General features: G+C 45.0%; 1 protein-coding gene across 1 annotated transcript; it reads left to right on the top strand.

Annotated features, from left to right (window-relative positions):
* Positions 1 to 19,512: 19,512 nt before the first annotated feature.
* Tnfrsf17 (TNF receptor superfamily member 17) lies at positions 19,513 to 25,880 on the top strand. Its single transcript, XM_028778384.1, has 3 exons — positions 19,513 to 19,782; positions 20,691 to 20,849; positions 25,474 to 25,880. Exons 1-3 carry the CDS (start codon positions 19,668 to 19,670, stop codon positions 25,755 to 25,757), a joined length of 558 nt encoding a protein of 185 aa, XP_028634217.1. The 5' UTR covers positions 19,513 to 19,667; the 3' UTR covers positions 25,758 to 25,880.
* The last annotated feature ends 356 nt before the right edge of the window (positions 25,881 to 26,236 follow it).

The raw sequence follows: 26,236 nt of genomic DNA, 5'->3' as shown, positions 1-26,236 counted from the left end.
TGCCTATAACTCCATATATAACAACAACACACAGACACAACCGCCTATAACTCCATATATAACAACACACATTTACACACTCCATAGCATACACACACATATATATATACATATACATTTTATTTACTTATTTATTAAGACAGGGTTTTTCTTTGTAGCCCTGGCTATCCTGGAACTTACGATGTAGACCAGGCTGGCCTCAAACACACAGAGATCTGCCTGCATCTGCCTCCTGAGTGCTGGGATTAAAGGTGCATACCACCACCGCCCAACAGATTTTTTCCTTTTAAAAAGCTATGAGGGCTTGCTTGGAAATAGTTTTAGGAGTGTATCTAGAAGTAATGAAAAAGCAGGCTTGGCATTGGCTGGTCCTGAGGGTGTAGATAGTAGGTGAAGGCTCCTGTTACTGTGCAGGATGTTGATGCTGCTACTGTCTGGGTAGTGCTATGACCTAATGGTATTCTGCTCCCTCTCAAAGGGCTGCTGTTTATAACAAGGTCCATGACTTTGGGAGTTTCACAGGTCAGTGACTGTCCTAGTGGTCTGGGTGAGGAACTGTGGTGACTAATCTTGGTTGTCAGCCTAGAAGAGGCAACTTCAGTGGAGGAATTACTTTGGCCTATGCTCCGAGGTTTTTCATTGATTGTCAATTGATGGAGGAGGGCCCAGACTCTGAGGGCAGTGCAGCCCTTGAGCAGGTGGTTTTGGATTGTACAAATTAGGTGAGCAAGCTGGGGGAAGGAAGCCACTAAGCAGCCTTCCTCCATATTTAACTGCGTCACAATTCTGTCTTGACTTCCCTGACCAGGGATTGTAGTCAGTAAATCAAATAAAGTCTTTCTTCCCCTAAGTTGCTTTTGGTCAGTGTTTTAGCATAGCACCAGAAAGCAAACTAGAGTAGAAATCAAGTTCCTTGTCAATTCTCAGCCACGCATGGTCACTCACATCTCTAAACTCAGAACTCAGCTCACCCCAACGTGGGCTACCAAGGGGAGACTGTGTCTAAGAAAACAAAATAAAACATTTTTTCCCATTGTGCCAAATGGGAAGAAACTGGGACCAAAATGACTGTTGCTGTGGCTAGACTGTGCTGGGCGGAGCTGGGTGTGTGTACATACATACCTGTAATTCCTGTATTTGGGAGATGGAAGTAGAAGGATCAGCAGTTCAAGGTCAGCCTTAGCTACTTGAGTGTAAGGTGAGCCTGGGCTACATAAGACCATGTCTCAAACAAACAAACAAACAAACAAACAAACAAACACTGAGGAGGTAGCTCAGCTGGTAGAACAGTATAATTATTGTAGTGCTGGGACTAGAACCCAGGATCCTGTACAAGCTGGCAAGCCCTGCACTACTGAACTACATCCCAGCCCTGGTTTTATTTGTTTGTTAAAAAGTTGGTTTTTTCTTCCTTAATTTCTCCTTCCTGTGTTTATGTGTGTGTGTACACTATGATAGTGGGCTTGTGCATTTGGAGGTCAGAGGACAACTTGTGGGAGTTGACTTTCTCCCTCTAATGGGTTCTAGGATTGCACTCACATGGTCAGGTCAGGCTTGGTGACAAGTGCCTTTACCCACTGAGCCATCTTGCTGGTCCCTTTGACTTTTGAGACAGGATGCTATGCTTCTCCTTGTTATAGCCAAGAAAGAACCTTGAACGCCTGATCCTCCTTCCTCTATCTCCCAGAAGCTGAGATTACAGGTGTGTATCCCCATGCCAAGCTGTAGCCCTGTGTATGTGTGTGTGTGTTTGTACCACACATGTGGGTGCACGCATAAATATGCACATTTGTGTATGAATGAGGGTGCATGCCATGACATACTTATGGAAGTCAACTGTGGATGTTCATCCTCGAATTCTACCTTATAGTATTTATTTATTTATTTATTTATTTATTTATTTATTTATTTATAGACAGGGTTTCTCTACGTAGCCTTCTGACTATCCTGGAACTCGATCTTTAGACCAGGCTGGCCTCTGATTGCCTCTGTCTCCTGAGTGCTGGGATTAAAGGTGTGCCATCATTGTCCAGCTTATTTACTTATTTTTATTTTATGGGTATTTTGCCTGAATGCATGTTTATGCACCATGTGTAGGTCTGTGCACGATGTGTGGTGCCTGGTGCCTGTGGAGGGCAGAAGGCATTGGGTCGGTCCCCTGGAACTGGAGTTACAGACATTGTGAGCTGTCATATGAGTGCTGAGAATCAAGCCCAGGCCCTCAGAGCAGCCAGATCTCTTAACTGCTGAGCCATCTCTACCTTATTTTGGGACAAATTCTGTGTGTGCCAGCTGTTTTTTTATGTCAACTTGACACAAGCTATAGTCACCTGAGAGGAGGGAACCCCAACTGAGAAACTGTTTCCATAACATCTGACTGTAGGCAAGCCTGTTAGGCGTTTTCTCTTTCTTTTTGTTTGTTTGCTTGAGAGAAGGTATCACTATGTAGCTCTGACTCCTGGAACTCACTATGTAGACTAGACTGGTCTTGAACTCACAAAGAACCACCTGCCTCTGTCTCCTGAGTACTCAAGTACTGGGGTTAGAGGCCTGAGATCCCACATCCAGCTGGCATTTTCTTAGTTAGTGATTGATATGGGGAGTTGTATTGGTGGTACTGTCCCTAGGCTGGTGGTCCTGGGTTCAATTAGAAAGCAGGCAGGGCCTGGCAGTGGTGGTGCATGTCTTTAATCCTTGCACTCAGGAGGTAGAGACAGGTGAATCTCTGTGAGTTGGGAGCCAGCCTGATCTCCAGAGTGAGTTTCAGGACAGCCAGAGCGACACAGAGAAACCCTGTCTTGAAAAACAAACAAACAAACAAACAAACAAACAAACAAACAAAAAAGTAGGCTCAGTAAGCCAGTAAGCAGCACCCTCCATGGCCTCTGCCTCAGCTCCTGCCCCCAGGTTCCTGCCCTGTTTGAGTTCTTGTCCTAACTTCATTCAATGATGGACTAATATATAGTCCAAATAATAAAATACCTTTCCTTCTCCTTAAATCCAAAGCAGATTGTCCCCTGGGTATTCTTGGGGCAGTGTTAAGGGAGGTAATATGTTAGAATACCAGAAACGAAAGTGTCCTAAGAGGACATAAAGTCCACCATTCATGTCTGACAGCTGGTGCCTAAGGTCCTGGTTAGGAAAGTGACATTCAAGCTACACAGGAAGCTATAAAGAAGGGCTCTTAACTCTACCTAGGCAATTTCTCCCTCTCTTCTGAGCCTTTTGGCCATGGTGAGGGCCAAGAGTAGGATTCCTGCAAATCTCTTTTTTCAGAATAATGGGCTTGCTGGAGATTCTGAAGTCCTCATACTTGCAAAGCAAGGACTATTACCAATGGAGCCATCTCCCCAGCACCTATTATTGTTATTATTTTAAATTTTTATTTATTTTATGTATGTGGGTGCTTTGTGTACATGTGTCTGTGCATCATGTGCATGCTTGGTACCTGTGGAGGCCAGAAGTGGACATCATATCCCCTGGGACTGGAGATACAAGTGGTTGTGAGCTACCTGTAATTGTTAGGAATAGAACCCAGGCCCTCTGGAAGAGCAGCGAGTGTTTTTAACCATTGAGCCTTCTCTGCAGCTCCACCCCAATGCTATTCTTGACAAAGGATCACATGTATCTCAGGCTGGCTTCTTACTTTACCAAGAATGGCCTTGAACTTCTAATTCTCCTTCCTCCAGTTCTTGAGTGTTGAGATACCAGGCATGCACAACGTTCAGTCTGAACCCATGACCTTATAAATGCTAGGCAAGTGCTTTACCAGCTGAGCCATATCCCTAGCCCCTACATTTAGAAGACAGGGTTGGAGAGATGGCTCAGAAGTTAGGAGAACTGTCTGCTCTTCCAGAGGGACCTGGGTTCAATTCCCAGCACTCACATAGCAGCTCACAACTGTCTGTAACTCCAATTTCAAGGGATCTGACACCCTCACACAGACATACATGGGACAAAAAAAAAAAAAAACCCCACCAAAAAACCCCACCAATGTACATAAAATAAAATCCTAATAATGAAAAATAGAAAAAAGAAAACATACATTTATTTATTTATTTATTTATTTATTTATTTATTTATTTATGTGTTTGAGAGAGAGAGAGAGAGAGAGAGAGAGAGAGAGAGAGAGAGAGAGAGAGATACTGTGTACATGCAATAAAGGCCAGAAAAGGGCATTAGATTCCCTAGAAATGGAGTAGGTGTAAGCTATTGTGTGGGTGCTGGACACTGAGCCCAGGTCCTCTGGGTGCGTGCAAAGTGCTCAAGAGCACTGAGCTATCTTTCTGGCCTCCTTCCCCATTTTTTCTTTTTTTTCTTTTCTTCTTTCTTTCTTTCTTTCTTTCTTTCTTTCTTCTTCTTCTTCTTTTTTTTTTGCTTTTTTGTTTTTTCGAGACAGGGTTTCTCTATGTAGCCCTGGCTGTTCTGGAACTCACTCTGTAGACCAGACAGATGGTTGTGAGCTACCATGTGGTTGCTGGGAATTGAACTAAGGTCCTCTGGAAGAGCAGTTGGTGCTCTTAACTTCTGAGCCATCTCTCCAGAGTCCCCATTTTTTTTCATACAATATATTTTGATCATGTTTTTCCCTCCCACAATTCCTCCCAAATCCCCCCTTCCTCTCCCCTCCCCACCCATTTATATTCTTTCTTTCTCTCTTTTAAAAAAAAGTAAATGGCTGGAGCAAAGGCTCAGTGGTTAGGAGCACTGGCTGATCTTCCAGAGAACTGGGGTACAGTTGCCAGCACCCACATGGAAGTTCCAGGGGATTTGACACTCTCTTCTGGCCTCTGAGGGCGCTGCATGCACATGGTACACAGACATACATGCAGACAAAACTTCTATACACAGGCAATAAATAGGAAAAACAAACATGCAAAAACAAGGAACACACGCACAAACCTCCACACACACAAGGATCAAAAAAAAAAAACCTCAAAACAAGTAAAAGACCAATAAGACAAATGACCAAAAATCAGACAAATGACCAAAAGAGCCGAAGTTTTTAAATGGTTTTTAAAAATACCACTGGGTTTGCTTTTTGTTGGCCAACTACTCCTGGGCATGGGCCTGCCCTGAAGTGTGGTTAATATACCCATGAGACTCCTTTGGAGAAATGGATTTTTCCTTTGCCAGTGGGCATCAATTGCAGATAGCTTCCGGTTTTAGGAGTGGGAGCACACGTTCACTTCCCCCTTCTCAGTGCTGGGACCCTGTCTGGCTTGAACTTGTGAAGAAGCTCTGTGCTGCTGTCAGAGTCTGTGTGAGCTCATGTATGCATCAGTCCTGTGCAGTCTGGAAGGCACTGTTTCCTTGGAGTCCTCCATCCCCTCTGGCTCTCAGAATCTTCCTGTCACCTCTTTACAAATATATCCCTGAGCCATGAGGGAAGCCAGCTGCTACATTTTATTAACTAATATGTATCAATCATTTTCCTTCACATGGATATGTCATCAAAATATCCTAAGCCTTGATAATAGTGTTATTTTATGGTTATTGCTTATGACTAAAGCAGCAGACAGCAGGAGACGGGCATGCTCTGTGGCCTGGTTTAGAGCTTTCCAATATCCCATGATCTGCAGTACCATCTCCAGCTCCACTGCTACTGCAAGGGTTCAGTGCTGTCATGGCAGGGCTGATGGATTGTCATCGCTCAGAGAAAAGCAGAAGTAGCTTACTTGCAAGGTCAGGACTCCAAGACACAGAAGCAAGCTGAGTATGATGGCACACACCTATAGTTCCAGCACTAAGTTAGTGGGGACAGAGCCAGAATTGACAGTACGTTCAGGCCACCTAGAATGTCTAGTAAGATCTTGTCTCTGAGACCAACCCAATGAAAACAGCAGCTGGGAGATGGCTTCTTGGGTAAAGTGCTTACTTCAAAACCTTGAGTACCTGTGCCACCAAGTATGGCTCCTCAGGTAAAGGTGCTTGCTAGGACTCACATGGTTGAAGGAGAGAAAGAATAAGTTATCTTCTGACCTCCATACATGAACAAAATAATTAAGTATGATATGAACACCAACAACAAAATGAGAAGCTGAGTTTGAATCTTCAGCACTACAGAAAGGCTGCATGGTGGCATCTGGTGCTAAAACTCTGTGCTGTCAGGAGGACACAGGACAGTGTTAGTTTAGTCTCAAAAAGATGTGCATGCGTGCACACGTGCACACACATACACACAGACAGAGAAAGAGAGAGAAAGGGAGGGAAGGAGAGAGAGAGAGAGAGAGAAAGAGACAGAGACAGAGACAGAGGTAGAGGTAGAGAGAGACAGAGAGAGAGAGAAAATAAAGTAAGACCCAAATTCAAACAAGCTAGAAAGCAAACTGGAAGACTTCCTTGGGCCACGTATGAACAGCCCCACAGAGAATAACCTTAGACACTACTGCCACCAGGAGCCCAGATGAGTAAATGTCTGTACTAAACCCAGATCTTCCTCAAGACTCACTGAGCTTCACTGTGAACAGTTAGGGACCACCCACAAAGCTCCCTGTGTTCTAGCACATGGTGTGGGTATCATAGGACGTCCCCAGATGAGCTTGCTTGTGCTTTCTCTCCTTTTCTTTCTTTTTTGTCTTTGTTTTTGTTTTTGTTTTGAGACAGGGTTTCTCTGTGTTGCCCTGACTGCCCTGAAACTGGAACTCCCCCTGAGATGAGGCTGGCCTCATACTCAGAGATCAGCCTGGCTCTGCCTCCTGAGTGCCAGGATTAAATGCATGCACCGTGACCACTGGGCTTCCCAGTGGTTTCTTACAACACCACTTTTTTTGTCTGTTTTTGTTTTGTTTTGTTTTTTGTTTTTTTGGACAGGGTTTCTCTGTATAGCCCACTACACCACTTTTAACAGACAATTTGTGACATGACCACAAATGTTTGAGGTTTATATTATTCCTTTTTTGTTGTTGTTGGTTTGAGACAGTGTCTCACGAAGCATATGCTGGCCTTTAACTTGCTATGGAGCTGAAACTGAATTTCAGATCTCCATGCTCTATGGAATCTTTGATGAATACAGGAAGTACATGATGTACCAATGTAATTATAAACACTCTTCGTGATTAACTATACCTCACTGGAGTGGGGAGGTGGAGGTGCACGCCTTTCATCCTAGCACTCAGGAGGCAGAAGCAGGCAGACCTCTGTGTTTGAGGCCAGCCTGGTCTACAGAGAGTCCCAGGATAGCCAGGGCTAAAGAGAGAACCCCTATCTTGAAAAAACAAACCAACCAACCAATCAACCAATTAAAAGCCACACTTCCTTAGTTTAACCACTCCATCTCTGTTCCATTTCTTTCCCCGAATCCAAGGTTTCAATCTACAACATAGGCTCCCCTCAGAGTTGTGGAAATCCTGCCTCAGCCTCCTGAGTGTTGGAGTTACAAGCATGAGCATACTTTTCGATTGTGTGTATCTGAATGCAGGTGCCCACAGAAGCCAGAGGCATCAGATCCTTCTGGAGCTGGAGCTGGGACCTAACTTGGTCTTATGGAAGAACAGCAAATACTCTTGATTTATATCTCTATGCTCAGATGCTCAGAGCTACACAGTTTTATAAACAAGGTAGCCTTTTTTTAAGTTTGATACATCAGGATGATGATGTAAAGATATCACACAAGGCCAGCTGCATCTCACCACTCCCAGCCTGCACAGAACAGAGGAGAATCCACTCCGGAGTCATTCTCAGGTGTCAGCTGTCATTCACAGCTCTAACAAAGCCAAATGATGCTGTCTGACCCCTTTGAAGCCAACAGTGCTGTTCACTTGAAAGCAATAGGAGAACATCAGGAGGATGCTGGTGTTTATTTGGCACCAACAGAAACACTGCATTGAGAAAGCCAATGAAAGAAGAGCTATGGGTCTTCTCAAAAGGAGCGAGGCAAGGCAAAGGGTTTTAAGGTGAAAACCTTAAATGTATACAATTACATAGAATTTTTTGAAACACTAATCCTTGGCCACTAATATTAGTAACCATCAATTGTGATAGCATGCTGTAATCCCCATGCCCTGCAGAATATAGAAAGATTTCAAGTTCAAGTTCAAGACCAGGTTGGGCCGGGCAGTGGTGGCGCACGCCTTTAATCCCAGCACTTGGGAGGCAGAAGCAGGCGGATTTCTGAGTTTGAGGCCAGCCTGGTCTACCGAGTGAGTTCCAGGGCACCCAGAGCTACACAGAGAAACCCTGTCTCTAAAAACAAAAACAAAAACAAAAGACCAGATTGGGCTCCAGAGTGAGACTTTATTTCAAAAAATCAAAAACAGGGTAGACTGTGGTAATACCCACCCCCTAATCTGAACACCCAGCAGGCTGAGGCAGGGGATTGCCACATGAAGAAGGTAATCTAGGGCTACACAGCAAGATCTTTTCCCAAGAAACCAAAAAGGAAACAAAAGGAAAGCAAGACCAAACAGGATTCCCAAGAGGATGGACCCCATGGTGTATTCCAGGCTGACCTTGAACTTGAGATGCTCCTGTCTCAGCATCCAGAGGACTAGCATTAAAAATGTCTTTATAACTGACGGTAGCAGCACACACCTTTAATCCCAGCACTCAGGAGGCAGAGGCAGGCAGATCTCGGAGTTCAAGGCCAGCCTGGTCTACAGAGTGAATTCCAGGACAACCAGGGCTACACAGAAAAACCCTGTCTCCAAAAGCCAAAAACAAACCAAGAAGAAGGAGAAGGAGAAGGAGGAGGAGGAGGAGGAGGAGGAGGAGGAGGAGGAGGAGGAGGAGAAGGAGAAGGAGAAGGAGAAGGAGAAACCCAAACCAAACAAAAACCCAAAGTAAACAAACAACAAAAAAACATACAAACAATAACACAAAAATAAAACCCCAAACAAATACCGCTATAAACTTCTTTATGGGTTTGGGAAGATGACTCAGCTGTCAAAAGTACATGTTGCTCTTGCAGAGGACCCCAGTTTGAGTGGCTCAGGACCATCTGTAATTCTAGAGGCAGAGGATTCAATGCTCTCTTCTAGCCTCTATGGGTACCTTGCATTCATGTACATATCTACACAGACACACACACCTACAATATATAAGAACATACTGCAGTGCACACACACACACAGCTTTTTAAGACAGGGCTTCTCTGTGTAGCCCTGGTTGTCCTGAAAATCGAGCTGTAGATCAGGCTAGATCAGGCTATACTTGAACTCACAGAGATCTGCCTGCCACTTTAATTCCAAGTGCTGGAATTAAAGGCGTGCAACTACCATGCCTGGCTACATACATATTTTTAAAATCCTTTCTTCCCAGAGTTGAAAAGAAAGCTCAGTGTGGTAAGTACTTGGGGTGGGAAATGAAGACCCAAGTTCTGGAGTTTATAACACACATAAAGCCAGAATAATGGAGCACACGTGTAACCCCAAAACTCCTATAGCGACATGGAAAGGAAGCAGGAGAAATCCCCAGAGGGTTTGGGGCCACCTAGTGTTAATCCCAAGATTCTCAAGAGAAAACCAGTTCTACAATTTTGAGCCAAATTTTGAAGCAAACTTTAAATCCTTACCATGATAGACTCTGGTCCACTCTTTGGTATCCCAGAGAGTAGTGACCAGTCACATGTTGTAGGGGCTGTATAAGGGCAAACTTACATGACCATTGTATTTCCTATGTGGTGTTGTTATTTTCTAAGAACTACAACTCCCAGAATTCCAGGAAGCTACCTTTGGGCAGATGGGGCTTATGGGTTATGTTTCACTCCTGCATTCCTGCCTTGAGTTGCATCCTTGGTCAAGTCCTCGACTCTGTGATGGGTACTTGTTTATATCGGGATCTGATAACCACCAACTTCATGGTACCCAAATAGAAATTATCATTTAGTTAAGGTATCAATGATGCAAGAGCAACAGTAATTAGCAGAAGCCAGAGGGCCACAGGCCCCGTGTTGGCTAATATCAGCGTTACTATGGAGGAAGAGCTTGGAAATGGAGGGGCACCAGTCATTTATTTCATTTTAGTTCCTTTTTGTCATGGGCTTGACCAGAGTCCATCCTGGTCAGGATTTAATTAGTTTGCTCTAAATTTGGCTCAAAATTGTGGAAGTGGTTTTTCTCCTGAGACCCCGAGGATTACCACTAGCCTGGTATACAAGAGAACATGTCTCACAGCAGTGGACGGCGGATTCCTTACCCAGGTGGTTTACTGTGCCACAGTACATGCACATCTGCACGTTTTCATTTTCTCAAGATGGGGTTTCTGTGTCGTCCTGGCTGTTCTGGACCTCACTCTGCAGACAAGGTTGGCCTCCAACTTAGATCGATACCCGCCTCTGGTGCCCAAATTAGAGGTATGCCCTGCCACCCTGCATACTCATACTCCATTATGATACATACCAAAACATTTCCAGGGAAGACTTTTTGGTAGGTTGTTGTCAAAAAAAAAATAAAAGAAGTCTCAAAGAACCCAAAGCCTTGGCCTCCAATGGGCTGTAAACCCCAGACTGGTGAGCTTCCTCAGTTTCAGGCTTCAGAGAGACCTGTGAGTCTGGAGTTGGAGGAGGTGAGTCTGGAGTTGGAGGAGGTGAGCGGGTTAGGATTGGAATCCTAGGTGGAGAGGGAGGGTTCTCAGAAGTCCTGCTGAGCCTGTCCTGTAACATTAAGTCAACGTCCAAGACCTCCTTTCTCCTTTCTTCCTGCTTCTCAGATTTCAGCCTACCCTTCCAAAGCTTGGCTGGCTTGTGGATATGAAAAGATAACTGGTCCTGGTGCCATCTCCAGGCTGTCTCCTAGTTCCACAAAGACTCCCTTTGAAGTTCAGCTACCCTGCGCTTGTTCTCTCTGCACCCGAGGATGTACCATGTTCTAGCAGTCCTTTAGAATTTTTCAAAGTGCTTCATTTTGATCTGCGGGATGTCCCAATTGTTCCCAGTTATGAAGACAAATGAATTAGGGACGTTGGAGTTTCTCTTTTAGTCACTGACTTCTCCCCATGACTCTTCCTTCCCCCACTGTAAACACCACAGGACGGTGAATGCATACTGAGAAGCACATCAGCATCATCAGGTAATCTGTCAGGCTGAGAAAACCTCTCCCACCCTGGATTGACCATTGTCTTCTATGCATGTGGGACAAGTGAGTTCCTTTTAGATCTTCTTCCTACCATACGGAGTCTGAACTTTAAAATAGGGCTGGTGATGGCTTAGTGGCACTTGACCCCAAACCTGATGAGCTGAAGCGCGCGCGTGTGTGTGCGCGCACACACACACACACACACACACACACACACTCATGCACACAATCAATCAATCAATGTAAAAAAAACCATTAAAGTAATAGCTAGACTTGATGGCACAGGTCTACAATGTAAATAATTGGGAGGCAGAGGCTTATGAGTTGGGTTACAGAGTGAGTTTGAGACTAGCTCTGACCACACAGGGAAACTCGATCTCCAACAAACAAAAGCATCAAGAAACACAAAGTACAGGGAATCGTGAAAATGCCATTAAGGAGCAAGCAGGCTAAAGTGGATAGAGGTAGGGGTGTAAGAAGGTAAGAGGTAAGAAGTCTCCGGTCTCAGTGTGATTCTCCAGGGAGCAGTTGTCATGATGGAGTGTGTGGTACTGTGATGGGCTTATTTTATGGAAGGAAGCCGTCAAGAAGGATGAAGGGAAGAAGGCAGTGAAGAGGAAATGGTCTTCAGATCTCAGTGAGGAGGGGGAGGAGGGAAACAGGGTTGGAAGAGCTTTACACTAGGCTGAGAACATAGCTCAGTGGAATAGTGTTTGCCTAATTTATTTATGACCTCACTTCCAGGCTTGGCCTTCGCTGTCAGACAGACAAAGGAAAATAAAACTGGGCAGGGGCTGAGCTCAGTTGCTAGATGCTTCTTAGCATACAGGATGCTTTTTAGCTGGCTTTAAACCCCAGCACTACAACAAGCTGGCATGATGATACATGCTTGTAATCCAGCACTGGGAGGTGGAGATTGGAGAATTAGAAGGCAGTGGCTGGAGAGAGGGCTCAGTGGTTAGAACCCCTGCTCTGCAAGCCTCTAATTCCAGCCTTGAGAGACAGAGAAATCCCAGTGAAGATTGGCTGCAGAAACTATATTTTACAGCTCTGTGTTTGATTGAGAGACACTTCCTCAAAAGAACAAAACAATCAAGGAAGATTTTTGGTATCAACAACCTTAGGCTTACACACACACACACACACATACACACACTTCTACACACATGTAAACATGCATATACACGCATACACACAATAAAGAAGGGAGAAAAGGAAGTTTAAGGTCATTGTTGGCTACACAGGTATTTCAAAACCAGCTTGGGGACTGAAGAGATGGCTCAGCAGTTAAGAGCACTTGCTGCTCTTACAGAGTACCCACATCCAGCGCCTACATCCACCTACATCCACCTACATCTGGCAGACTTCCTCTTTTTTTTGGCAAGCACATATCACATGCCACTGCACAAGTAAATATAAAAATAAATCTTTAAAAATATTTGTAAAGGAGCTGGCTGGTGGTGGTGCATGTCTTTAATCCCAGCACTTAGGAGACATAGTCATGCAGACCTCTGAGTTTGAGACCAGCCTGGTATAAAGAATGAGTTCGCAGATAGTCAAGGCTATACAGAGAAACCTTGTCTCTAAAAACAAAAGGGTGCTGGTATATAGCTCAGTTGGTGGAATATTTGCCTGAGATTCATGAACTATGCACAAAGTTGGGCACAGTAGTTCATGTCTGTAATCCAAGTACTTGGGAGGTAGAGGCAGGAGGAGCAGAGGTTCAAAGTTGTGATGGCTTGAATATGCTTGGCCCAGGGAGTGGCACTATAGGAAGTGTGGCCTTGTTGAAGTAGGTGTGAACGTGTTGGAAGAAGTGTGTCACTGTGGGGAGTGGGACTTGAGGCTCCTGTGGTCAGACTTCACTCGATGTGGAATGAGAGCCTCCTCTTGGCTGCCTGTGGAATCCAACCGTCTCCTGTCTGCCTTCTCATCAAGATGGAGAACTCTTGGTTCCTCTAGCACCATGCCTGCTTAGATACTGCCATACTTCCCACCATGACAGTAATGTGTTGTACTAAATATTTAAATCCAGTTCTGAGGTTTTTACCTTGTCTTAGCTAATAAGTTCCCAGATGAAGCACACACACACAGGTTATATTTACTGTAAGACTTCAACAGTACAAAAGCTGGGCAGACGCCTACCCTCTATGCTGTTAGAAGCTAGTTTCCTATTGATAATCCCGAGCTATTACTTAACGTGTTCATCTGGGCTGCTCTTAACTCCAGTTAGCCAGCCCACAGGTCCATGGTTCCTTTAGGCCTAACCCAAGGCAGCTTCTTCTTCCTCCTTCTTCCCCTTGTGGTTCTCCTCCGATCACAAGCCCTGGGGAACCCTAAACCCCACCTATGCTCTTCTGCCCAGCTATTGGCTGCTGGCATCTTTATTTACCAATCAGAAATAACTAGGGGGCAGGGTCGCAGGGGCTACATGCAAATTCCTAGGTCTTGGGGCTCACTCTTAGCATTATAAAAGACAGTAAAAGACAAAACCTCAACAGTAACGGACTGAACCTCTGAACTGTAAGCCAGTCCCCATGAAATGTCTCCTTTATAAGAGTTACCTTGGTCACGTTGTCCCTCCAGAGCAATGAAACCCTAACTAAGACAAAGGTCATCCTTAGCTGTATAGAGACTTCAGGGTCAACCAGGGATATACAAGGCATGCCCCATTTTTTTTTGAACTAATGATTTAGATAGCACTATTCAGTGGTAAGGAAATCTTCCTCCAACAGTAGATTCCTCTCTTCCCTGAGAGAACAACTACTCTCAGGCTCTTAGCATCTTTCCAGGTGAAACCTTGGTTTGTCTGGCTGGCTGTAAACAGAGCAAGGCATGTAGTTGGCAATGTTCTTTGCCTTATGTCTTTCACTCACTAATGTGTCTCCCACTGACCACACATGCCATTCTTCTTCATGGCTATGTTGCATTTCATGGCAAAGTCCTATTGATGGCCCCTTGCTTGTTCCAGGCTTTTGTGAATGCATTGCACTGATGTCAACCTGCTCATACATGTTACTTCAGTTCCCTAAGCAAACACATAGCAGACACAATAGTGCTTTCTTAGTTTAGTTTACTTTTGAGTGTTGTTTGTCTCAGTGTGTATGTACACACATGTGCAGATACTCTCAGTCCACATTGGGTGCTTTGGAGCTAGAGTTCATCCAGGTGCTTGTGAGGTGGTTGCTGAGAACTGAACTTGGGTTTTCTGAAAGAGCACTGAGTCATCTCTCTAGCCGATACAATAGTGTTTTGATCTCCTGCCTTAGTTAGGTTTACTATTGTAAGGGTCCATGATTCACTGAAGAATGATACCCTGGACTCAAATCGCATGTAAACGCAAAGTGTGTTTTACTCTGCAGAAGCCCAGAATACTGGAGTCTCCAGTTACCAAGATATGGAGGTTTGTAAGCCTGATTTAAAGCACATTAGGGGATTCTGAGGTAGGTGACTCTTATCTTACTCCATCTCTAAGGACATTCCATTATGGGGTGTTGGGGCTGGAAACTGTTGCTGAGGAAGTCTGGGAACTGCTGCTGATCCATTGTCCTTGCCTTAGGCCCAGTGGCAGCTTCTGAGGCCTGGAATTGTCTGGAGTTGCTCAGTTCTTAGAAATAGAGTTTTAGGCCTAGTCTCCTTAACTGGCAACTTGAAGCCTGTCATGGAGTCAGCCTAGCCTTCTCACTATTGCTGCTATGAAACACTATGACCAAAACAACGTGGGTAATATCTTACTTAGGGTATCTGTTGCTGTGAAGAGACACCATGAGCACAGCAACTCTTATAAAAGAAAGCACTTCGTTAGGGCTTACTTCCATTCAGATGCTTAGTTTATTATTGCCATGGCAGACATGGTTCTGGAGAGTCGTCTAGATCTGTAGGCAGCAGAGAAAGAGTGACAGACAGACAGAGACAGAGACTGGGCCTGGCTTGAGCATTTGGAACCTCAAAGCCCACCCCCCAGTGACACACTTTCTCCAACAAGGCCACATTTCCTCCAACATGGTCATACCTCCTAATAATGCTGCTCCCTGGTGATCAAGCATTCAAATCTATGAGCCTGTGGAAGTCATTCCTATTCAAACCACACAGAAAGGAAAGGATTTATTTCACTCACCGTTCCATATAACCATTCATCATCAAAGGCAGTGAGGGCAGGAACTCGTGCAGGGCAGGAACCTGGAGGCAGGAGCTGATGCAGAGGCCATGGAGGGTGCTGCTTACTGATTTGCTCTACATGACTTGCTCAGCTTGCTTTCTTATAGAACCTAGGAACACCAGCCCAGGGATGGCTCCACCCACAATGGGTTGGGCCATCCCTATCAGTCACTAATTGCCCCATCCAGCAGGGCAGAGAACAGGGTCCAGGGGAATACCTGAAAGAGAGAATGGGGGAACAGGTGAACACAAAGAACCACGGCTTGTCTATAGTCTGATCAAATGGCTATTTTCATTTTTTTTCACACAAGGGTTATATACACATAGAGGCAGGATGTGGGGAAGGGGATGATGTAGGAGCGTAGGTGTTCTCAGGGGGAGTACAGATATCTTCCAGAACAGGGTATCAGCTGGGGGAAGAAGCAGGGAACAGGTCACTATGACTTTCTCTGTGATTCACTTGTTTCTTATCTAAGCTGGTCCTTCCCACCAAGGCTCCCTACCCACAAGGTCTATGACTACTAGTTCTTATCCAGGCTGGTAAATTTCCACCAAGGCTGCTTATTTACAGGATCTTACAGCTATCTGTTTTAGGGTCAGTGTTTTCCCACAGAGACCAAGACTTTGTGTTAGCAGGCATGTATGACTGACTAAGGCCTATTGCTGATTTTAGGCCTTCACCGTATAAGCAAGGCTGCTCCTGAGGACTAATCAAGAAAATGTCTCATAGGCATGCCTACAGTCTGGTCTTGTGGAAGCATTTTCTTAACTGAGGGTCCCTCTTTTAGATGACTTTAGTTTGTATCAAGTTAACAAGAAACTCTGGCTTTCTTGTCTCCTCCTGACTTCTCAGGCATGCCTCACACCAAGTGCCTCCTCATCTTCTTTACCCATGTTTAAGGCTCCAACTGTCAGCCTAGTGCATCCGACCTGATCCAACTGCAAAGTGTATCCATTGTCTAAGCCATCCTGAGACGCTCCTGCTGCTTGGCTATGAGCAGATATCCTAGTGCTCTCTTGCTTCTCCAATTGTCCTGGCCCTGTTGCTGGCTTGTCTGAGGTTCCCTTTTGGTAGGAGCTGGCCATATGGGACTTCCTAGAGGAGCCACTACTGCCCCTAGCAATCCCACTCTCTCGGTTCATTGTCGACTCCTGTGGAGGAATCTGAGCTTTAAATCAATTTCTTCATTGAAATTCTGTTTAATGAATTAATTTGTGTGTGTGTGTGTGTGTGTGTGTGTGTGTGTGTGATATGTACATGTGTGAAGAGGGCAGAGAGGACACTAGTGTCTTCCTCTATCTCTCTCCACTTTTTAAGATAGGGTCTCTCACTGAATTGGAAGCTCAGCCTTAGAGCTAGGCTAGCTGGCCAGTGAGCCCTGGGATCTGATTGTCTCTGTTGCCAGCACATGTCCCAAGTCTGTTTGTTTGTTTGTTTGTTTGTTTTTGTTTTTGTTTTTCACATGGGAGCTGAGGATTTGAACTCAGGTTCTCAGCTTGAGAACCCTTACCACTGAACCATCTCCCTGGTTCCTTTGATTGACGTTCTTCTATGCTCAAAGCCTGTATTTCATCATTCATATTTCATTATCAACACTTCAACACTGTACAGTGTTTTAAAACCATGAAAAAATATAAAGAACAACAAAAATGCAAGGAGAGGAAAACATCATAAATCTCTTCCTACTATTACATGAGGTATAATCAACAGAAAGTAAGGCCTCCTGACACTGCCTCATACCCAACCCAGAGAGGATCACTGTAAGAATCCAGGCTTTGTCCATCCCTCCCTCCCTTCATGTTTCTCCACTCCCTTTCCTTCCCTCTCTTCCCCCTCATCTCTCCTCTACCTTCCCCCTCCCTCCCTTTGTCCCTCCCTTATGCCCTTCTTTCCTTCCCCCTTCCATCTTGCCATATAGTAAGACGAGACCGGTCTTGAACTGCAAGCCTCCTCTCTGCATCTGCCAAGTTCTGAGATGACAGGTGTCAACCAACCGAGGCAGGAAGTGTGTCGTTAGCTTGAGGCCAGCCTGGGTCACATAGTGAGTATGAGAGCCTGTCTCAAAAAATAGAAACACAGACAACAAGCACACCAAAATAAAAACAAGGACAAACAAAGAAATACCCCCTCCCAAAAAAGATCCAAAAGAACAAAGCAAGACTACACAGAGAAACCCTATCCGGAAAAACCAAACCAACCAAACAAATAAAACTGAAAACCAAACTGAAGTGATTCTAATTAAGTAACAAGGAAAAAGCATGAGCAGAGATCTGTCCAGTCTGTCTGCCATTTGTCCCCCTCTCTGTATAGAACACTGTCCATCGGGGCTGCTCAGATAGAACACATTATTTTATTATTATTATGATTATTATTATTATTATTGGTAGTAGTAGTAGTTTTTTGAGACAGCCTGCTGCCCTAGAACTTGATATGTAGACTAGGGTGGCCTTGAACTCATGAGATCTCATTGCCTGTCTCCTGAATGCTGGGATTAAAGACGTGCTACTATGCCATGTTGACATGTATGTTTAATTTGTGTGCCTCTGTTTATGCTTGTGTGTGCAGGTGTATGTGCCTATGTGTGTTGGAGGACAGGTGTCAAATGTCTTTTATTACTTGTTACCCATTCCTTTGGGACAAAAGACTCTCCCTTAGCTGAAGCTTTGGTTTTATCAGCGAGGCTGTAAGCCTGTAAGTCCCAGCTAGAGTTATAGATGTATAAGGGATATCCAATTTTTTAGGTGAGTATTGGAATTCCAACACTGGTCCTCATGATCACCCCAAAAGTGCCCTTAACCACCAAGTCATCTTTTTAGGCTGAGTATATAATACTCTGTCCCACAGAATATCCATCCAAGCTTGCAACAGGTAAGCTACACAAGCCCTTGAAGTTTCCAGGATATGGTAATGGCACGGATCCATCTATTTACTTATTTAGGCTTCTCAAGCCAGGGTTTCTCCAGGAAAATAGTCCTAGCTGTCCTGGAACTTGTTCTGTAGTCCAGGCTAATCTTGAAATCGCAGAGATCTCCCTGCCTCTGCCTCCCGAGTGCTCGGATTAAAGGCATGTGCCATCATAACCTGGCTCAATCATGTATTTTTAATTTTTTTAACTTTATGTGTACATGTGTTTTACTCACATGTATATCTGTGACCATGTATGTGCCTGGTATCCATGGAAGCTAGACAGGTGCAGTGGATCCCCAGGGACTGTCGTGAACTACTGTGTGGGTGCCAGAAATCGAACAGGTCCTTTGGCAGAACAGCCAGTGTGATTGCTGAGCCATTTCTTCAGCCCCTAAGGTAGTTTCATGACAAGGTTGCTTCAGTGTAGTTCAGTGGGCCTTGGATTCACTACCTGTGTACTTCTACCTCATGCTTTGGTGGTGGCACACTTCTTTAATCCAAGCACTTAAGAGGCAGAGGCAAGTGGATAGCTGTTAGTTAAAAGCCAGCTTGATCTACAGCGTGAGTTCTAGGATAGCCAGGGCTACACAGAGAAACTTTGTCTCAAAAACTAAAACAACAAAAACATTTTTTTTGAGACAGGATCTTGCTGTGTAACCCAGGCTGGCTTTCCATGTGAGACCTTCTTGCCTCTGCCTCATAGGTGCTGGGATTATAGGCCTGGCACCATGACACTCAAGCTTGACTCCCTAACCCTGACTTTACAGATCGTATGGGATACAACATATGTGCATAAGTCATCAATCCAAGTCTCTAAGCACCTTCCAGGGGGTGGCAAAGGTTCGCCTCTTTTTTGACGATGTATACTGGATTGTTTTTGAGACAGCACCTCTCCATGTAGCTCTTATAGATGAAGCTGGCCTCAAATTCACAGAGACCCATCTGCCTCTGCCTCCAGAGGTCTGGGAGTGAAGGTTGCACCCCCATGCCCGTTAGGATGATGTTAATTGTTATGACATACTGCCCTCAAATGACTTTCCTTTCAAGCCTGCTGCTTTAACCCCAACTGCCAAAGCACACCCGGTAGTCATAGTTGATGGATTTCTCCTGTCTTTTCTCTGCTGTCAGCCACTTGCCACCCACTGGTTCCAGCCTACAGTTTGTCTTCCCTGTTGACATTAAGTATGTAAAGGATGCAGGCCTCATCTTGCCTGTCTCTTGTCTCATGATACAGCCCCAAACAGATAATCCATAAATGGCTACTACACCTTCGGCTTGATGCCCCAGACTTGTCCACATTGCAAGTGTTACCAGGGTGATAACTTTCTTCTATAAATAGGTGGTTTTTGTTTCAGGAATGGTTTGCTGTGATATACCCCTCTGCTGCCCCACCCAAGCCTCTTAGAAACGGAGGATCAGAAAGAGAGGTATTCAAATCCTCCACCACAATACCTGAGGCCCTCCTAAGAGCAGTCAGGGTCTTTCTTTCCGCCTAACTTCCTGTCCACGGGGAACTCCCGCAGAGAATCTGCTGTCCTTCCTTGCTCTTCTGTCTGCTCTTCCCGTTTCTTTCAGTGATCCAGTTCCTCATGGCTCAGAAGTGCTTCCACAATGAATATTTTGACAGTCTGCTGCATGCTTGCAAACCATGTCACCTGCGATGTTCCAACCCTCCTGCACCCTGCCAGCCTTACTGTGACCCAAGTAAGTGCGACTCAACAGTTGCCTCTCGGGGGAAGCAGTCTGCTGATAGAACTATCTACTAGAGAACAAATGTTATAGAGGAGATGGGGAGATTTTCCTTTTCTTTTGTTTTCCTGAATCAAAACATGAAAATATAAATAATTTAAATGCCTCCTGGAACAAAGGAATTATTCAGAACCAGACTCAATTTTATTATTCAGCTCTTAATTAAGGGGTATTTAGAATTTGAAAGTCAATGTTGGCGAAACCAGGAATAGGTAGTCCATGCTGTAATTCAGTGGTTCTCAACCTTCCTAAGCTGCAACCCTTTAATCCTTCCTCCTTTGTGGTGACCCCCAACCATAACATTATTTTCGTTGAAACTTCCTAACTAGTTTTACCACTGTTATGAATCATAATGTAAATATTGAATATGCAGGTTATGTGATATGCGACCCCTGTGAAAGGATTGTTTGACCTCCCCGGAGGGTTGTGCCCCGCAGGTTGAGAACCGAACAAATTTGAGGTTTGCCTGGACTACCCTGTGAATCTGAGGGCAGCTTAGGCTAGAGTGGGGTCCAGTCCCGTAAACAACAAATGGACTGCAGCTGTAGATGGGATGGTAAAGCATCTGGCTAGCATGGACACAGTGCTGGGTTCTGTCCCAGCAGCGTGTATGTCATGGTGCTGCAGCTCGGTAATTACAGCACTTACGTAGAGGAGGTGGAAACTGGAGGATCAGAAGTTCAAGGTCATCCTTGACTATGGCTGGGTTTGGGGTCAGACTGATCTACAGGAGACTTTGTCTCAAACAGCACCCCAAGTAAGAGCTCAGGAATGTGCATTAGGGGAGCTGAGTGTTGGAAAGTCATAGTTGGTGTGAATCCTGTGCTCTGACTGCATTTCTCTGTGACATTGTTTTGATAAAGGCATGACCAGTTCAGTGAGAGGGACGTACACAGTACTCTGGATCTTCTTGGGCCTGACCCTGGTTGTCTCTTTGGCACTTTTCACACTCTCATTCTTGCTGAGGAAGATGAACCCTGAGGCCCTGAAGGACAAGCCTCAAACCCCAGGTCAGCTTGATGGTGAGTCTTGGAACCTATTTCTGTAAGGGCAGCTCTTCCAAGTTTCATTTCCTTTTCTTTTTTTAACTTTGGCTTTTCTGTTGTTGTTACAGCACTTTCGAATGTGTTAGTGGGTGCTTACGTGAAATGTTGAGCTGGGAGCAGTGCGCATGCCTGAAATCCTAGCATGTGGGGAGTGGAGGCAGGAGACTCAAAAGAAGGGGTCAGGGCCATGCTCAGCTACATTATTGAGTGTGAGCTCAACTGGGGTGACAGGAGATCACGGCTCAAAGTAAAACATTGACATGGACAATGACAACAACAGCAAACCAAACCCACCAACTGCCCCCCAAACAAAACAAAACAGAGAGCCAGGCAGTGGTGGTGCATGCCTTTAATCCCAGCACTTGGGAGGCAGAGGCAGGCGGATTTCTGAGTTCGAGGCCAGCCTAGTCTACAGAGTGAGTTCCAGGACAGCCAGGGCTACACAGAGAAACCCTGTCTCAAAAAACCAAAAAAAAAAAAAAAGAAACAGAGAAATTGTGACAGCGGCAGCTACGCAGCTACTTTGCAGTCCCCTTTCAATGCCTGTTTCCCCCAGTTCTCTTGGTAACTGCTCTTGAGACTTCCTTTGAAAATGTCTTTGACTGAATTTAGCGCACTGATGAGATATTGTGTTATTGCAACTGGACCACAGCCTGGTATTCTCAGGCTAAGAGTACTTGGCAAGATCCATGGTCTTGGTTTTAATACAATTATAAGCACTGTTTGCCCGTGAATGCTTTACTGCCCAAAACGAATAACCTGGTTCACTAACCATCTCAAGGATAATTATTAAGCAACAGAGTACCAGTCCCAAAGAAGTAGTTGCTCAACTTGAGGGCCTCTTAGGCTAAAAAATATTTTTATAGCACTGTTCTCTGTGATTTGATTCTTAGACACATAGCAGCCATGGTCCTGAATCCTTTGTTTGTTCATTTTGACTTTTTTCTTTTGGTGTGTCTGGTGCATGAATGTGAGCATGCACATGCTTGTGTGTGAACATGAGGTTAGAGTAGGACATTGGATATCTTCCTCTAGTTCTCCCCTCCCTGTTGCCATGAGACAGGGTCTCTCAGCGGGGCAGAAGCAAGCAGTTTCAGCTTTGATGTCTCGCTCCCATATCTGCCACTGGGATGTTACATGCTGAGGTTACAGGCATGTCCTTGTTACCAGTGTGCTGGAGATTTAAACTGAGGTCCTCAGGCTTGCAAGTTTGTAATACCACTCATCAGTGTTCCTGGCCCTTGTCTTGCTTCTTTATACATTTTTGTTTCTGCAAAGCACCTATCCCCTTTGCTTTCCTGTACAGCAGGAGTGGCTAGAAACTCACTCTTTCCTCTGTGTAGTCTGGTAGACAAAAGAATGCATTTTAATTGTTTCTAAAGTCATGTGTATATGGCTGTGGCTGAGAGTGGTTTAACAAAAAGCAGGGTCCCCTGACCTGGAATGGCCAATGGGTTGATTATAGAACTGGATGTCATCAGGAGGGGCTTCAAATCTAGGGCCAGGTTTTGTGCATGTGAGCACAGAGCCTCTGGATGGCAGAAGAGGGCACCAGATTCCCTGTAGCTGGAATTACAGGTAGAAGCTAGTGACAGAATCAGTCCTCTGGAAAAAAGATACTGACTCTTAACCACTGAGCCACCTCTTCAAACCTAGAATGAAAAAATTTTTTATGAGTACACTATAGCTGTTCCTACACACACCAGAAGAGGGCATCAGATCCCATGACAGATGGCTGTGAGCCACCATGTGGTTGCTGGGAATTGAACTCAGGAGCTCTGGAAGAACAGTCAGTGCTCCCAACCACTGAGCCATCTTGACAGCCTGAAAATTTTTTTAAATATACAAATTGTACATACAAAAAGTACATGATATAATGTTCTGAATACAGACACGTAGGGAAACAGCAACTATAGTCAAATGCATCCACATCTTCACATAGTTGACCTTTTGGTGACAGGGTCTCACGTGTCACACACTGGTCTTGGACTTTGTATCTCAGGATTACCTTGAGCCCCTCTGATCCTCATGTAGCCATGAGGCTGGCTTTACAGGTGTGCACCATCAAGCCTGGTTTGTGAAGTTCTGGGGACTGAATCCAGAGCCTCTTGTGCATGCTAGGTGAGGGAGCACCCTGCCAATGGAGCACCATTCCCTGGCCCTGCTCCATTCTTCCTGTGGTGAGGGTGGTTGGAATCTACTCTCTGCTCTTTGAAGCACTCCAGTGCCATTCCTTCATCTTGTCACACGCTGGCTCTACAGATGCAGCTTATGTAACTACAGCTCTGGACTTTCAGCCATCTGCTTCTCATTTCCCCACCTCCTTGCCTCTGGTAACTACCACTCTGCTATTGTTCTGTAAGTGGCTTCTTTTGATTCACATAGAAGTAAGGTCAGGCAGGCTTTTCCTTTCCACTTTTTGTGTATTTCTAGAGCAACTCTGAATTAGATGTTTTATTATTTATGTATGTATGTATGTGGGTGTTTGGCCTCATATGTTTGTGTACCACTTGTGTATGCATTGCCCTAAAAACCAGAGTCCAGGCCCTGGAACTGGAGTTACAGCAGTTGGGAATCACCAAGTGAGTGCTGGGAGTCAAACCCATCTCTTCTGCAAGAGCAGCAGAGCTGTTAGTGGCTGAGCCATTTGTCCAATCCCCTGGAAGATGTTTGAAAAGATAGTTCCACTGTGAAATATTGAGAAGTAGAAGCTTAATCTTCTCTGTGTGAGAGAGGGTAGGTGCATGCCACAGCATGTCTGGAGGTTGTGGGACAAAGTCCAGGAATCAATTCTCACCTTCCACTTTGTTTGAGGCAGGGTTTTTATACTTTGATGCCGTTTCCAGGTTAGCTGATTTTCAAGCTCTGAGGTGATTCTCCTGTCTCTGCTTTAACCTCATTTCAGAGTTGGGATTACAGATGCCTGGTGCTGCTCCCCATTTGTGGTGGGTTCTGAATTCAAGTCATCAGGCTTGTGCAACAAGTATTTTGTTTGTTTGTTTTTACAGACAAGGTTTCTCCATGTAGTTCTGGCTGTAGAACTTCTTTTATAGACCAGGCTGGTCTCAAACTCAGAGATCTGCCTGCCTCTCTCTCCCAGGTGCTAGGATTAAAGGCATGTGCCAACATGGCTGCTAGGTGCAACAAATACTGTTAAAACCCATTCTTCACAGATGTGTACTGGAGACAAACTGGGCTTCTATATGGAAATCAAAGGAAATTCATTTAAAAATTACTTATCCAGGAACATGGTCTTCACCTGTAATATCAGTGGAGGCTGAAGCAAACAGAAGGTCATGAACAATTTGAAGCCATGAGCTGGAGAGATGGCTCACTGTCTAAGAGTATGTGCCGCTCTTGCAGAGGATCAAGGTTTGGTTTCCAGCATCCACATGGCAGCTTATAACCTATTGTTACTTCAGTTCCAGAGGATCCAATAACTCTTTTGCACCAGGCATATAGATGGTACACACATATACATGCAGCAAACACTGATACACATTATAGAATAAAATGAGTTGGAAGCCAGCCTGGGCTACAGTGATTTCTAGGCTAACGTGGGTTACAGAATGAGATCCTGCTACATATGCACACACACAAATAACGTGCTGAAAAATGCTCCTTAAGATGCCATGTTAGGAAAACTAGGACACAGCAGACATCAGGACTCATCTTTAGGGGTTGGCAAGATGTCATGTAGATAAGGTATCTGCTGCCAAGCCTCTTTAGGCTGCTGAGTTTGATCCACTCCCATGAGCTCTCCTAACGTTCACAGGTGCACTGTGATGTGACCTATCCCATCACAACAATTAAACTCAAAAAGTACCTCCATATCCTTTCCCCCTCTGGTATTGGAGACTGAACTCAGGGCCTTTTTTTTTTTTTTTTTTTTTTTTTTGGTTTGGTTTTTCGAGACAGGGTTTCTCTGTATAGCCCTGGCTGTCCTGGAACTCACTCTGTAGACCAGGCTGGCCTCGAACTCTCGAACTCAGAAATACTCAGGGCGTTTCTTGAACAAACTCCTCCTGCCTCAGACTTCTGACTGGCTAGATTACAGGCATGTGCCACCATGCTCAGCTTTTGCTTCTGTATTCAAAATGTCACTCACAGGATGACTCTGATGTGCTGTGACATATGGCAATTTCTTGTGTAAGATGAGGTCAAATCCTTATAACTTCCAAGAGCCAAATGGGTAATAGGTACTTGACTGGTCTCATTTGTGGCTTTACCAGCAAGGGTACCCATCATGTGCTCATAGCACTCAGGTAGCAGCAATGTTGTGGACTCCAGCCCGTAGTCTCCATGTCCCTCCTGATGTCACATTTTATAGTCTTTATAAAGTCTAGTTGTGTAGATTCTCATGTGATATAACCTGAGGTTTAAATGTGGTCAACGTAAGACAAGATTCAAAAGCTCCATATTCCAGCAGAGCAACAACCTGCCTCAGGGCCAGGGCTGGTGTCTTAGTTGGTGATCTCAGTGTAGCATACACTCATTCTTGGTTTTGTGCTGCTTTGTGTCCTGCTGTGTCCTGCTGTGCATGGCATGACAATACCACTGGGTCCTTCAGGTGAATGCCTGCCTGCTTTTGTATCATCAGGATCCATTCAGCTGGACAAGGCCGATACTGAGCCAGGCAGGAGCAGGGCTGGTGACGAAAGGATTCTTCCCCGAAGCCTGGAGTATACAGTGGAAGAATGCACCTGTGACGACTGTGTCAAGAGCAACCCCAAGGGTGATTCTGACCATTTCTTCCCACTTCCAGCCATGGAGGAGGGGGCAACCATTCTTGTCACCACAAAAACGGGTGACTATGGCAAGTCAAGTGTGCCAACTGCTTTGCAAAATATAATGGGGATGGAGAAGCCAACTCACGCTAGATAATGAGCTTTCTAACGGGTGTAGAGCTGCTTAGAGAACCTTCTGTCAGAAGGAGAGCTGATGCTTTGATGTCTTTAGGATGACTGTTAATCAACTGAGAATACAGCTTTTTGTCCTTTAATTCTAGTTTTATAGTTGAAATTTTGTTTATTTTTATTATATGTATTGGTTGTTTTGTCTGCATGTAGATGTGAGGGTGTCAGATCTTGGAGTTATAGACAGTTGTGTGCTGCCATGTGAGTGCTGGGAATTGAACCCAGGTCCTCTGGAAGAACAGTCAGTGCTCTTAACCACTAAGCCATCTTTCCAGCCCATGGCTGAACTTTTGATTCTCTAAACCAAAACCAAAACCAGGTGGTGGTGATGCATGCCTTTAATCCTAGCACTCAGGAGGCAGAGGCAGGTAGATCTCTGTGAGTTTGAGGCCAGCCAGGTTTACAGGGCTAGTTTCAGGACAGCCAAAGCTACACAGAGAAATCCTG

The sequence above is a fragment of the Grammomys surdaster genome, unplaced genomic scaffold (assembly GCF_004785775.1).
Source record: "Grammomys surdaster isolate TR1022 unplaced genomic scaffold, NIH_TR_1.0 334, whole genome shotgun sequence".
Taxonomy (NCBI): Eukaryota; Metazoa; Chordata; class Mammalia; order Rodentia; family Muridae; genus Grammomys; species Grammomys surdaster.
The sequence above is the reverse complement of the archived record's forward strand: the minus strand, read 5'-3'. Positions and strand labels throughout refer to the sequence as shown.